This window comes from Triticum urartu, chromosome 7A (assembly GCF_056163025.1).
Source record: "Triticum urartu cultivar PI428250 chromosome 7A, HENAU_Tu73, whole genome shotgun sequence".
NCBI lineage: Eukaryota > Viridiplantae > Streptophyta > Magnoliopsida > Poales > Poaceae > Triticum > Triticum urartu.
Window position 1 is genome coordinate 663,515,725 of NC_141879.1, and position 14,132 is coordinate 663,529,856.

The 14,132-nt window shown below is 49.8% G+C and overlaps 2 protein-coding genes across 2 annotated transcripts; one reads left to right on the top strand and one right to left on the bottom strand.

Annotated features, from left to right (window-relative positions):
- The first annotated feature begins 4,463 nt into the window (after positions 1-4,463).
- On the top strand, positions 4,464-6,097 carry LOC125520748 (uncharacterized). Its single transcript, XM_048685750.2, has one exon. The coding sequence runs from the start codon at positions 4,623-4,625 to the stop codon at positions 5,919-5,921; it is 1,299 nt and encodes a 432-aa protein (XP_048541707.1). The 5' UTR covers positions 4,464-4,622; the 3' UTR covers positions 5,922-6,097.
- Positions 6,098-8,912: 2,815 nt separating this feature from the next.
- LOC125519820 (BTB/POZ domain-containing protein) lies at positions 8,913-13,536 on the bottom strand. Its single transcript, XM_048684592.2, has 8 exons — positions 13,312-13,536; positions 12,656-12,782; positions 12,038-12,554; positions 11,799-11,929; positions 11,290-11,696; positions 10,029-11,162; positions 9,612-9,764; positions 8,913-9,495 (listed from the first exon to the last, which is right to left on the bottom strand). Exons 1-8 carry the CDS (start codon positions 13,455-13,457, stop codon positions 9,051-9,053), a joined length of 3,060 nt encoding a protein of 1,019 aa, XP_048540549.2. The 5' UTR covers positions 13,458-13,536; the 3' UTR covers positions 8,913-9,050.
- Between the last annotated feature and the right edge of the window lie 596 nt (positions 13,537-14,132).

The following is a 14,132-nucleotide window of genomic DNA, read 5'->3' on the forward strand; positions in this document are numbered from 1 at the left end:
AAAAATTATAGATACGTTGGAGACGTATCATCGTCGTGCTACGGAAACTCATCTACTACTTCGCCTCTCTTGCTGGATCGAGAAGGCGAGGACGTCATCGGGCTGAACGTGTGTTGAACGCGGAGGTGCCGTACCTTCGGTACTTGATCGGGATGGATCGTGAAGGTGTACGACTACATCAACCACGTTGATAAATGCTTCCGCTTAGCGATCTACAAGGGTATGTAGATACTCTCTCCCTCTCATAGCTATGCATCTCCATTGATATATCTTGTGTGTGCGCATAATATTTTTTTGTTTTCCATGTAACGTTCCCCAACACTTTTGTGGTTCTAACTTTGTAACAAAATGTTATACGCGAATCATATGACACATTTCATTTCAAAATATGTAGACACACAGATCAATGCACACCCCCAAGCACATGCACCCACAAAAAGCTTTACTCAATTATACAAGAATGATGACCGGAGTCACGAAGCATCGGGATTGGCGATGTCACCTCCATTGGTGATTCGCCGACAACAGGACGACTACTCAGGAGTGCACCACCTACCTCTCATGTTTGCGAGACCGATGGACACATCAGTACCTTGCGTTAGTCATGGACTTTGAAAACATCCACTATGTCTCGTTTTTTAAGCATGGAGGAGAGAGTTGCATACGAAATTATTAAAAATGAAGATGATATACCGCCAAAAAAGGGGCATGATCAATATAAGTGACGTGACCCAACTAGAAAAAACTTAGATGGCCTAAGGATCACTAACTGAAGAGCTAGCATCTGCGGTTGGAGGCAACCAAACCCAACATAGACTAAAACAAAGTACCACACGAGGCATAAAAACAATGAACCATTTGTTGCAAGAGCCAGAACAAAGCCATCTACAACACGACCCAGAACTCAAGTACCATGATAATGTAAGCACAACACCACAAAGTCAAAACAACTAACATAATTGAGAAATCACCTGTTGCACTAGCCTAGAGGAAACCCAACCGACCAACGAGGACACTAACTTAGGGACAACCCATACATTTCGACCTACATTTTGAAACGAAGATGGCGAACTCAAATATTTGATGTACTCACATATTAACAACACATGTGTTCTTTAAGTTTCGTCAATTCTGCCTTCTCTTTCGAGCCTACATTGGTGAGCAAATAAGTTGGGAGGTGCAACTGTATCCAAATTCCCAAAACCATTGAAAAAAAATTAAAACCCAAACATTTCCAACTACATTTTGAAATGGAGATGGTCAAACTCAAACATTTTATGTAAACTCACATATTAACAACACTTTCGTACCTCAAGTTTTGTTAATTCTGCCTCCTCTTTCGAGCCAACATTGGTCAGATAATAAGTTGGGAGATGCAACCGTATCCAAATTTCTAAAATCATTCAAAACATTAAAACCCAAAGTTTTCCAACTGCATTTTGAAATGGAGATGGTCGAACTCAAACATTTAATGTGAATCACATATTAACAACACATTTGTTCCTCAAGTTTCGTTAATTCCGCCTCCTCTTTTGAGCCAATATTGGTTAGATAATACGTGGGCAGATGCAACCGTATCCAAATTCCCGAAACAATTGACAAAATTAATACCCAACATTCCACCATTTTAAACGAAGAGGTTCAAACTCAAACATTTGATGTGAACTTACATATTAACAACACATTCCTTCCTCAGATGTTGTTAATTTCCGCCTTCTCTTTCGAGCCTACATAGGTCAGATAATAAGTTGGGAGGTGCAATCGATATCGTAGCCAAATTCCCAAAACCATTGAAACAAAAATTAAAACCCAAACGTTTCTAACTACATTTTGAAACAGAGGTAGTCAATCTCAAACACCTGATGTGTACTCACATATTAACAACACATTCGTTCCTTAAGTTTTGTTAATTCCGCCTGTGCTTTTGAGCCTACACTAGTGAGACAATAAGTAGAAATGTGAACTGGCGGACTTCCCTGGGAGGGATTTCTCAGCGAACTACCTTTTGGCCATTGGATGGAAAACACGGATCTTAAAGCACTTGCAATAGTCATGTTACCTTTCTTTTTTGGTTTGTTGTGTGGCTTCATCGGCGCGAACATGTGTGACGCATCGAGATCACCTTATCCTCACACTCGCTTTCTCCCCACCACCACCTTTCTCCATTTCGCAATGACGATGGCGAGCTGAGAGAGAGAGAGAGAGAGAGAGAGTCCACACCCTGCTCCCATCACTTTTCCATATCCTTTTCAAAACAGAATGGAAAATTTGTAAGATCTTTTGTAACATTCACATGGAAAAAGGTTTAACACTCACATGGCATTTTCTACCGAGCATGGCACGTTTTTGAGAACAATTGGATTTTTATCATCACATGGCAGTTGGTAGAAGGAGGTTGTTCATTGAAAGTTTTTATTTCGACAATTGTACATGTTTCTATAACTTTGCCATGGCAATTCAAAAATATCATGTCATTTTTCATTGTATGTCACTTTTCTTTGTTGAGCTTATTATGGACATTTATATCCATGGCAAATTACTTGTATGAACAATAACATACCATGGCATTTTTAATATGTCTTTTGCCATGGCATTTTTTGTGTCAGTGGTTAAAAATGTTTGTGTACACGACATCTTTATTGTACAAACCATGACATTTTTATTTCAAATATCATGGCATTATTAATATGCATCACATGCATGGCAATTTGTAGAGGGGGTTTGTTCACTGAAACTTGTCAACTTTTTGACAATTATACCATTGTTTCTATAACTTTGTCATGCAATTAATGCATGTCATGGCAGTTAATACATATCATGGCACTTTTCATTGTATGACACTTTTATTTGTTGAGCTTACCACGACCTTTATTACGTTCATTGCAAATTATTTGTATGAACCATGGTAGTTTTTTATAACATACCATGGCAGTTTTAATATATTTTTTGCCACGGTAATTTTGTGTTAGTGGTGGAAAAATGTTTGTGTACATGGCATTTTTTATTGTACATACCATGACATTTTTATTTCAAATATCATGGAGTTTTTAACATGCATCTGCCATGGCATTTTTAATATACATCACATGCATGGCAGTTTGTAGAGGGGGTTTGTTCATTGAAACTTGTCAATTTTTTGACAATTGTACCACTGTTCCTATAACTTTGTCATGGCAATTAATACATATCATGGCATTTTTCATTGTATGACACTCCTCTTTGTTGAGCTTACTATGACCTTTATTACATTCATGGCAAATTATTTGTATGAACCATGGTAGTTTTTTTATAACATACCATGGTAGTTTTTTTTATAACATACCATGGCAGTTTTAATATATATTTTGCCATGGTAATTTTGTGTTAGTGGTGAAAAAATGTTTGTGTACATGGCATTTTTTATTGTACAAACCATGCCATTTTTATTTCAAATATCATGGAGTTTTAAATATGCATCTGCCATGGCATTTTTTGTTCGGTTTTGTTTTTTATTATTCTTTTGACTTTGCCACGACAAGTTTAATATGCATTTGTCATGGCATTTTTTGTTTTTTCATTATTCGTTTGATTTTGCCACGATAAGTTTAATAGGCATCTGCCATGGCATTTTTTGTTTGGTTTTGTTTTTTATTATTCTTTTGGCTTTGCCACGACAAGTTTAATGATGCATTTATTTTATGTTTTTGCCATGACATGTTTATTATTGAGGGCATGTCATTTTTATCCTTAAGGCGTGTCCTTTTTATTGTTTGAGAGCATGGAAATTTTTTATCTATAGCATGGTATTTTTCTTATTGGCTTGACACCTTTTATTTTTGAAAATACAAAGCATGAAAGTTTTTAATATTTTTTGCATCATGGAATTTTTATTTTTAATGTCATGGCATTTTTATTATATCAATCATGCCAATTTTTAATTTTTTTTATTATAACATCACATTCTTTTCTTAAATTTTGTTAATTCCGCCAGAAACAGATTCCTCTTTCAAGCCCACAATCGTCAAATAATAAGCCGGGGGGTGCAAACGTACCCAAATTTCCAAAACCATTGAACACATTAAAACCTTCCGTTTCCACCAACCTTTTTGAAAGCCGAATTTGAACCTTTTTGCTGTGAACTCACATACTAGCAGCACATTCTTCCCTTAAATCTCGTTAATTCTGCCACTAAACCCAGCATCAAAATCCATTACCAAAACCATTGAACGAAACCCCATGTTTGCCGCGCTCGCCCCCTCTGGCCCGTAGCTGTACCGATCCGGCCGGTGCCGTTTTTTACAAACGAAAAACCCGCAACCCGACGCGCCTGTATATTGCCTCTGCGCGCACCCGTAAGGACCACCCCGCAATCTCCTCTGCTTTCCACGAACCGGACCCCGGCCAGCCAGCCCGCCCGGCTCGCCCGCCAGCGCACCCAAACGGCACATTTTCACCGTAGCCCCGCCCCGCTTATATATACGCGACGGGCCTTTACCAGAACCCTTTACCCCGGCTCGCTCCCACCCCCACCTCCGTCCACGAGATTCGCCGCAGTCTGTCGTCTGGCTAGTGTGAGAGTGCGATCTGCTCATTAGCGTGCGCGTGTGATCCCGCCCGTGGATGCGCCTGCCTTGCCGCCGGCAATGACCTCCGCCGTCGCGAGTAGCCTGGTCCCTGCCGCAGCAGCAGCCGCGCCCGCTGTGTCCACCTATGGGTGTCGCGCCTCGTTCGGCCGTGATGCGCCTGAGGAGACGCCGGCTGTAGTGTCTTCTGCTTCGCCCGTGCACCCCGCCGTGGCCGCGCCCGCGATCTCCAAGGACTTCATCGACTTCGAGTTCAGCCTCGGCGGCGGCGGCTGCACCACCAGCATGCTCCCCGCGGACGAGCTCTTCGCCGACGGGAAGCTGCTCCCGCTCCGCCGGGCCGATGCCGCTGCCGCTGCCGCGCCTGAGCCGGAGGCTGCCGCGGCGGCGGCACCACCGCCGCGGCTGGAGGCAATGCCGGCGTCTCCGGAGCCGATGAGGCCGATCCGCGGCGGCGCGGCGGCTGGCGCTGCGGACCAGTACGTGTTCTCCCCCAAGGCGCCCAGCTGCTCAAGCCGGTGGCGCGAGCTGCTCGGGCTCAAGAGGGCGGCCGCCGCGCAGAGCCCGAGGACGCCCTCCTCGCACTCGCAGCCTCAGTCGCCAGCGGCCGCATTGGCGAAGACTCCCGGGAGAACGACGACGACGACGGCGGGCTCGTCGGCGGCGAGGTCGCTCAAGTTCCTCCTCCAGCGGAGCAACGGCGGGCGGGCGTCCACGGGCACGGCGTCGGACCTCGCGTCGGCGCCGCTCCTCCGCGACAGCTCCGACTCGGAGGCCTCGCTCTCGCTCGCCTCCTCCCGCTTCTCGCACTCCTCCTCGTCCTCCTCCTCCGGCCACGATCACGACGACGTCAACCCGCGCTTCTCCCTCGACTCCGCCGCCGACCCCAACCCTCCGCGCCTCCGCCTCGTCCGCTCCTCGCACCGCCACTCCACCTCCAGCCGCGCGGCCCACAGCCCCGCGCGCCGCCGGCCGTCGCCGCCCAGGCAGGACGCGTCGAGGTGCCTCTCCGTGGACTCCCCGCGCATGAACTCCTCGGGCAAGATCGTGTTCCAGCAGGGGCTGGAGCGCAGCTGCAGCTCCCCGTGCAGCCTCCACGCCGCCGCCAGGTCCCGGTCCATGGCCCGCGCCGTGGACCGGTCCTACTCGTCCGGCGTCCGCGTGGCGCCCGTGGTGCTCAACGTGCCGGTCTGCTCGCGGCCGGTGTTCGGCTTCTTCAAGGACAAGAAGGAGTCGGCGGCCAGCAAGGACTCATCCTCAGCGAGGTCGTCGTCCCGGTCGTCGACCCTGGGCCGGAAGCAGACGCCGACGCCGACGCCGCAGCGGTGGAGCGGCGAGCTGCCGAGGCCCTGCGGGTGATCCGGCCGAGCCGAGAAGACGGCGGGCGATCGAGCGCGTGCGTCGTGCATGGAAAGCGACGGGCTAGGCTAGGGACGCAATGATGGATGCATAGCGCTTTGTTCGGTTCTTAACTGATTTGGTTTGTTCTTTGGGGTGCTGATGAGAAGGTCTAATCAATTGACTGTTTTCTTTTCTCTTGACTGTAAATTTGGAGTTTTGCTCTTCTTCTCAATCCTCAAGGCCGTTGTAGCTAGCGCATCTGATTCTGATTTGGTTGCTTGCAAGAAAAAAGATCACAAGATGTTTTTCCAAACGAATGCTGTTTTTGAAGAGATCCACACTCTTGTCAGCTGTCAACTTGATTCAAATGAGCAAATGACACACACTCTTGATTCAAATGCATTGCTCTGCCGATCGATCGAGCTGGCATGGCACAGTTACAAATGCAAGCAAGCAGTAGGAGTGGCATTTCTAGGGCAGAGCAACGGGAAGTGGCGAGCCCCTCATTTTCCGTGCTTATCTGCATCGAAGTCAGCAGCCGTGGCAGGAGGCCAGCCACTAGCACTAGCTAGCCAGTAGGCGCCCGGTTCAGCAATGCTGAACCGGCCGGTCCGGAGCACTCAACAAGAGCTGAACCGCTCCGGCTTGATCTGGATCCATGGGCATCCGGTAGGGCACTGTGCCGCATGTGCCCGCCCCGTGAATATTCGCGCAGAAGAGAAAGAAAATTACTCCGACGCCAGCGCCCCAGAACTAAAATAGACGCGCTGACACCAAAGCCTCCGCCCCCGCGCCCTGGCATGCCCGTTACGGCATCATGGCCTCGCCCCGCCGCTGACAGCCAACGTGGCCGCCCCGGCCGCGGCGGGTCCCGTGCACGCTCCGGCGCCCATGTGGGCTGACGCCGGGGAGGGGAGGAGGCCCGTTCCCTGCTCCCCCGAGCTTTTTAAATTCCGGCCGCCTGCATCTCTTTCCCCCGCCCGGCCGTGTCCTTTTCCGGGGCGCCTTTCGCGCTCTTCGCCCTGCGGCCACCCTTTGCCCCGCTCCAGGCTCCCGATCCGCTCTCGTGCAACCGCCTGCCTCTGCCTGCGACGAGGACGATGACACCACGCATGAGCCCCGCGGCACCGCTGGCCGCTTGCACTGCCCGGCCATGGAGCAGAGCTGCCTCGACGCATGCATGCACGGGCGCGGCCGTTCTCGTCTCTCCTGGCTGGCTGGCTGCCGCTGCGTCGGTGGGCGATGCAGTGCTGCGGCAGAGGCCGATTGCACGCGTAGGCCAGCGGAGGCACGGGGTAACGAGCGTGCGTGGCCATTGGTACAATGGTAGTACAATCGTACGCGCTCCGGCAGCCGGAGCGCCATTGGCGCGCAAGCAGCGGCCCGCCGACCCGTGCGTGTCGCCCGGCCGATGACCCGGGCCCGGACCAGATCGCGTCCGCAGGCTACTGATGCTCCTGCACCGCGCCCGCAGCTAGCCATGTGTGTAGCGTGGCCGCCATTACTGTATGGCTGTACGCTGCGTGTACCTTGCTACGGCGTAGGCGCTACGACTACGACGCTGGGCTAGTAGACTATAGTAGTACTAGTGAATGGAACAGTCGGTTGGAAGGAACATGCATCCCTAGCTATCCACCCTCTCGCGGTCGCAGTCAATGGCGTATCTCATCTCTCGCTCGCTCGAACAAACCGCATTGTTTGAGCGAGCAATGAGTAGGCCATGTGGCGCGCATTTGCGGCGAGCTAACTGACCAGCGGCAGAGATCGCCCCGAGCCGGCCCATGATGGCGAGCGAGAGCCCTGTCGACACGAGCCTGGCTGAAAAGGTGAGGAATGGATAAAGAAAAGGGAGGAGATGCAGGCAGGCGCACTCGATGGTGAGCGCCTGAGCCCTGAAATGCACATCTTGGCATCTAGCACCAGTGATGACCGAGCGGCGGCAACGACAACGGGAAATCATCATCATGGCCTGGGCTGGGGGGCAGTCTGGAGAAGGCTGGAACTCGGAGGGGGAGAGGGATCAGAGGGTGCAGAGCCCCGTGCCGCGCAGGCGCAGCGCTGCCGGGCGGGGTGCCCCATCATTTTTGGTGCGCGCCGGTCCGGCACTGTGCATCCGTGATGAGGCCGAGCCGAGCCCCCCGGGCTTGCACCTGCAGTACGTGGCCGGTGGCGCGTCGCGTCGTCGCCTCATACGGCGCAGGCGATGAGGCGCGGCCCGTCTGATCTGGGATCTGACGGCCGGCGAGGGGCGTGACTTCCTGCCCCGGCGCCGGGAGGCAGGGCCCTGCTGACCACGCGCCGGTCGACACACTCCCACAGGATTGCAACTAGTTTATTAATCTAGTTTTCTCCGTTCCGTTGGTCGCTGTGGGTTGGAGGGCGATTACGATTAGCCTTAGCCATGTGATGTCGCGGAGGGGGGCAGCGGGAGGGGGCTACTTGGGCTTTGTTTACGGAACCCTACCCTGGTTTCGGCTTGGACTCTAGCGCGTGCGTGGCGGGCCGGGGGGAGGACGACAGCCTGTACTTCCCGTACGAGCTGGCCCTGTTGACTAACGGACGGACCGAGCTAATCCATCCATCCATCCCATGTTGCTCCAGTCCAGTGTGTGTTAATTTTCGGCTTGTTCGTTTCGCGTGATGATGATTGACGAGAGATCCGTGGTTATTCGGTTGGGACTAGTTTAGTCCGTTGGCAGGAGCCGAGCCGAGCCGAATGGGACGGTGCGCTACCGTTGATGAAATTGGTATGCAGTGGAGTGATCGAGCAGGGGGAGGAAGCACGCAAGCCGGATCCGTGATCAGGTGTCCATTGCGATGATCGTAAAAAAGGAAAGGAAAAAAAAGCGTCTGTTGTGATGTGTGTGGCGATGGATCGGTGCTGCGTGCGTCTGTCAGCACTCAGCAGGTCGGTCGGGTCGGCACCATGTGCACCAAGCAGGCACGAGTAACAGCTCTGCTCTGCTAACCCATCCCGCCAAAAAAAAAACAGCTCTGCTAACCCATCCCGCCAAAAAAAAACAGCTCTGCTAACCCAGACAATAATACACTGCATATTCTCTGTGAAGAAAGCATGGCAGACAGCGTCCGTCCCTGTATCTATCTACAAAGCGCACGGCGACGTGCGTCCAGATTCACGTACTCAAGTCACCTCTGCCCGCCTCCGTGCTGCGAGTACCGGACGTACTCGGTCCGCAGCATGTTGAGCAGCTCGTCGTCGAGCTGCTCCAGCCGGCCCGAGTCCCGCAGCCGGGGGTACAGGTGCGCCACGCTCCGGACGCCGGCCTCGACCATCTCCCACTGGCCCAGGTTGGCCGCGAACGCGACGAACTCGACCACGGCGGCGCTCCTGCTCGATTCCAGGAGGGACGAGACCGCCGCAAGGCTCTCCTCCTTCACCCCCTCCAGGAACCAGAACTCGGCCAGCGACGACAGCTCCGCGTAGGCGTTCAGGTGGGAGCGCTGCTCGTCGCTGCTCAGGTTGTTCCACCGGCAGTCGAGGGCGGCTTTGGGCAGCTCGCCTGAGTAGAACCAGTGGACTAGCTTGTCCAGCGCTTGCCACCCGAGCGGAACCCTGATGACGTCCGAGAAGCTGCACGCACAGTTCTCATCAATCGCATGAAGAACTCAACACACGGTCTTTGTGAAAATGTTGGCCTAAACTGTTTGTACTTTGTGGTAAGTATTATTAAGGACCAAAAGGCTCACCTCTCATGCATCCCGGATCGAAATAATGCCCGGAGGTAATCGCAGCTCATGGTCAGCACGATTTTATGGCTATGAACGTGCGGAGTTGGCAATTGGCACGACCCGTGGTCACACTTCATTTCCTTATTTGATTGAGCCTCTAAAATTATGTCCCTGGATCAATACACATAAGAAACAATTCATGGCAAGCTAATGAAAACTAGAAAGAGCAAAAGAATGGAAGGTAGCTATGATCTGCTTCAAGGCTATAATCTATAACGAAGAAAACTCTACAATGTAGCACAGATGTAAGGAATTTCAGCAAACAACAGCCACCAAACATTGTAAGTACAGATAATCTTAGGGACAATGAAAAAGAAGATGGTGTTTTGCTCAAAGGTTGGAATCAAAGAACTAGGTAATTTAGGGCCGACTTACGAGAATGAATGCTCAACAGGTCCAAGTGCAACAGTAAGATCATATCTGGTATAATCGGAGTTCCATCTGGGTTGCTCTTTCTGAAGCATTTCTGCCAATGATTTCAGGTTACAATACTTCGCAAGTGTCCTTACTGGTTTAACAATGTCATCACCTACCATCACAAAACCAGTATATGTGTACTCCAAAATCTTCTTCAAGGCGTGGCTATCTACACGATCAGACATTTGAACTCGGTACACTGATTTTCCCCATTCATCTTTAAATTTTTCGTCACTGCCAAGTAGATATTTTACAGATGGCAACAGCTTAGGACACCTTGCTGATATGATGGCTGTGTGAGCATTTATAGATTCACCATCTGAAAGCAAAAGTTCCAGATCAGCTAGATCGTTATTATCTAATGCACTACTCATCTTCCCGCCCAACTTGCTTGGAGAACCGCAGAGGCCAAACAAACTCAGGATGTGTGCAATATAGAGCTTCGGTCCAGAACTCAAGCTTTGACTTAGAGCACGTTGAAGAACTATAAGAAAATCTTCGGTATACTGATCTCTGCAGTCATGGCACAGAATCCCAACATCCAACTTCCTCTTACACTGAACACAAACTAAAGTAGTGCTCCTCAGAAGATTAAACAGCCCAACAAGACCGTAGAATAAGACTATGTTTTCACCCTCCCACTCTTCACCGAGATAGCAACAGCATGAACTTCCTTCAAAACAAAAGTGCAGATGGGAAGTGACTTTTGACCTCGTAATATGTATATTATTGTGGAGACATTCCTTGATAATGATGGGCAACACATCAATAGGATTCCTCTTATTAAGGAGATTATGGTAAGGTCGTGACAGCACCAAACATGCGAGGTTCATGAGGTTGGTCATAATTTTGAAACTGTCAAAAGATGTGGCAACACTTCTCGTAGTATTTGATTCTAATGATGACAATAGAACGTTCAAATAGCCGTCACCCAAATATGGAAGACCTTCTGAAAGTTTAAAACTTGCCTCATACTGAATATATCCATTGGGAGAGAGAAGCATCATCAGAACTGCCCTCAAAGCCGGCTCCTGCACATCTTTGGATAATGTCATGGGGCTGCTTTTGTGCATAACATCTGTGGCCAGCAAGCTGCACACCAAGAGCAGGATGAAAACATGAATAGCTGCACATCATTCTCCTGCAAGCTCATTAAGTACTGAAAGAAAACTATACAACAGCAAATTAACTCTCGAGTAGGATAGTACCTAGTACCTACCAAGCACAAGATATCAGTGCGTGCAAGCTATGACCTTTCCCTTTCCTTACAGGATGGTGATCCTCAGTGCAATGCACCACTAGATATCCAAGTATATCCCAGACGTATGGATGTATATCCATGAAGTTTTTGGAAACCATATCAAATAGCTCATCATCGCACAAAACTTTATCACTTTGATGTGAGGAGAGGGAGCGACCGGTAAGAATGCTATATAATACTTTATCAATGGCATTAGACCAAAAGCATTGATGATGATTCCCAGCATAACGGAGCACAAGCAGTGCAGTACGACACCCCTCTGTTACTAACAATTTATCATCCTTTGCACGCATTGCATCGATTATGCCTTCAACAATAGGCTGGCAACGTGAAGTCATTAACTGACTACAGCCCTTCGAAGATCTCTGCAGATGATAAATGCAATTTTGATATTAGTTAAACAGTAGACATTACAATTACAATTCATATGTTAGATTAGTTACCCAAACTGAAGTGATGTAACTCACCAAAAGAACATGGCAGAGTTTGAACGCTTCAATCCTAGTACTACTCGGATGGGACGTTCCCACGAGCTCACAAATCTTAGCCATTAAGACTTCATTCTTGAGAAGGATCATAGCTCCATGGCCACATAAAGCTGAGTTGCAGTTACAAATGTTTAGAAACACAAAAGGAAGTAAAGTGGAAAAAAATATTTCAAATATTAATACTGAAGTCAAAGAGGAGAATTACCAAACAGAAGTACCTAAAGCAGCATACAGCCTAAGAACTTTAGCAACAACCATTGTTTCAGTGGCAAGACAGTAATGCGCTAACTTCCCCATCAGGTTGCCATTACTCCATACATGGTATCTTGAGGAAGGCCAAATCCACAGTATGGTTCTTAGCAGTGATATCATCTCGGTCAGATAACTCAGTGGATGGATATCAGGAGTGTAACTCTGCAGAGCAGAAACAATACTTGCAACTGCATTGGTTCTCTCCAAGGTTTCCAAAATTTCTGCATGAGTTGAACCTCTCGCCGTCACTAGGCTATTCAATATGCAATTCATTGCCCTTGCACACGAGATAGCTGTAGGTAACTGGTGTGCCGACAACTGGCATGAGAGGGGCGAAACAATCTCCAAAATTGGGTATTGCCGAATCGAATTGCCTATGCTGGAAACTAACTTTGAGCTCACATCTGCTGCTTGGATTAGAACTGAAACGTTCTTTGTCTGAAGAACACCTTCCAGGAGTACGAGAATGTCCGAAATCGACTCCTGGTTAAGAAAATAAAATGGTCACAACAAAGAGTGCACAATTTTAAAAAAAATCATCTAGTAATATGCACAGTTTACTTCAGCAACTGACTCCAGTTTACCTTTATAGGAGGAAGCCGCAACATTTCAGTTGACAAACAACCGAGAAAAGCAGTCACTGCTTTGATCGCGTGAGACTGAATTCCAGCATCAGTAGACTGCCATTTTTTCGCACCGTGGCCATCAGACCTAACATGATGAATAATACAAGAAATCAGAAGACCCATATTTTTTTCCCCATTCAAGGCAAAGGCAACGGCGGGTGGCTGGTGCAGCGGCAATTCGATGGTTGCTGACATTCTGCTCCTAATTACTATGACAACCGGTGGCTGCTTCATCTCATTGTACTTTGTGCTGTGCCCCTTGGTGGATTTTGTAGGCTGTGGTGGCATTTCAGCAGCGAGATTGGGGTGCTACTGTTTCCTGTGGCTTCTGATATAAACCGGCCTATCGCCAATGCCTCTGCAACACACATATTTGTGAAATCGCAGCGATGCAGACTGTCTTTAGCCCTCGAATTTTGCTTCGGGCTACTACATAAAGCTATCACCAAGCTAAGATCATCTAGGTTGCATCTAGCCTTACGCCACCAAGCAGCAGCTAAGCTAAATCTTGCTTCTCAATCTACCCAAGGAGAATCTAATCTACCCCTGAATCGGGGAGAAGAAGGGAAATCTAGGCCGTGAAGACGAAGGGCGCGGAAGGGAGGTGAAATTACCTGGCGAGGCCGAGGGAGAGGGCGTCGTGCAGGCGGGCGCGGAGGGAGAGGACGCGGTCGGTGAGGAGATGCTCTCCGGCGCCGGCGCCGCCGCCCTTCCTCCTGCTCTTCTCCTTCCCGGCCGCCTTCGAGGCCGCGGGGCGCATCGCGTGAGGTCTCCGGAAGTCTGGAGGAGGAGGACTCCGGCCGAAGAGACGAAGCGGAAGAAGAGAAACGCAAGTGCTCGACTGTAACTCCAATGGGCTGGACCAAATAGGTAAGTGTTTCGTGGGCCAAATCGTAGTGGGCATGGATCCGTGATCCAATAGGTTGGCGATTTTTATCTAAAAAAAGAACAATAGGTTGGCGATTCTTCCCCGCACGCACGCACACCCCTTCCTCCCCCGCGAGAGCTATTTACCCCCTTAAGCGAGCACAAGGGGTCAACTCAAAAAAAAAAACGAGCACAAGGGGAACATCTCGCTGGCCAGTGTTTGTGATATGTAAGAGCATCTCCAGCCACACCCCCAACAGCCCCCCCCCTCCCCTCAAGACGCCATTATTTTCGCCGGTCACAAAAAAACCCCAGTCGCCCCCCAGAACGCCGAATTCCGCCGGTTCGGCCCATTTTTTGGCCCAGCAATCCCAGGGCGAACCCCAGCGCACTGGGGGGGGGGCATTTGGGGGCTCCAGCGGAAGGAAAAATGGCGTGTGGGCCATCATTGTCAGGCGAGAAACGCCTTTCACCGCCCAGATTCGACCCGTGCGCCACATGACGCCACTTTCCCTTTCGCCGTCATGTCGATCCCGGCGTGGCCCTACCTGCCCACAGTCGCTGCTCC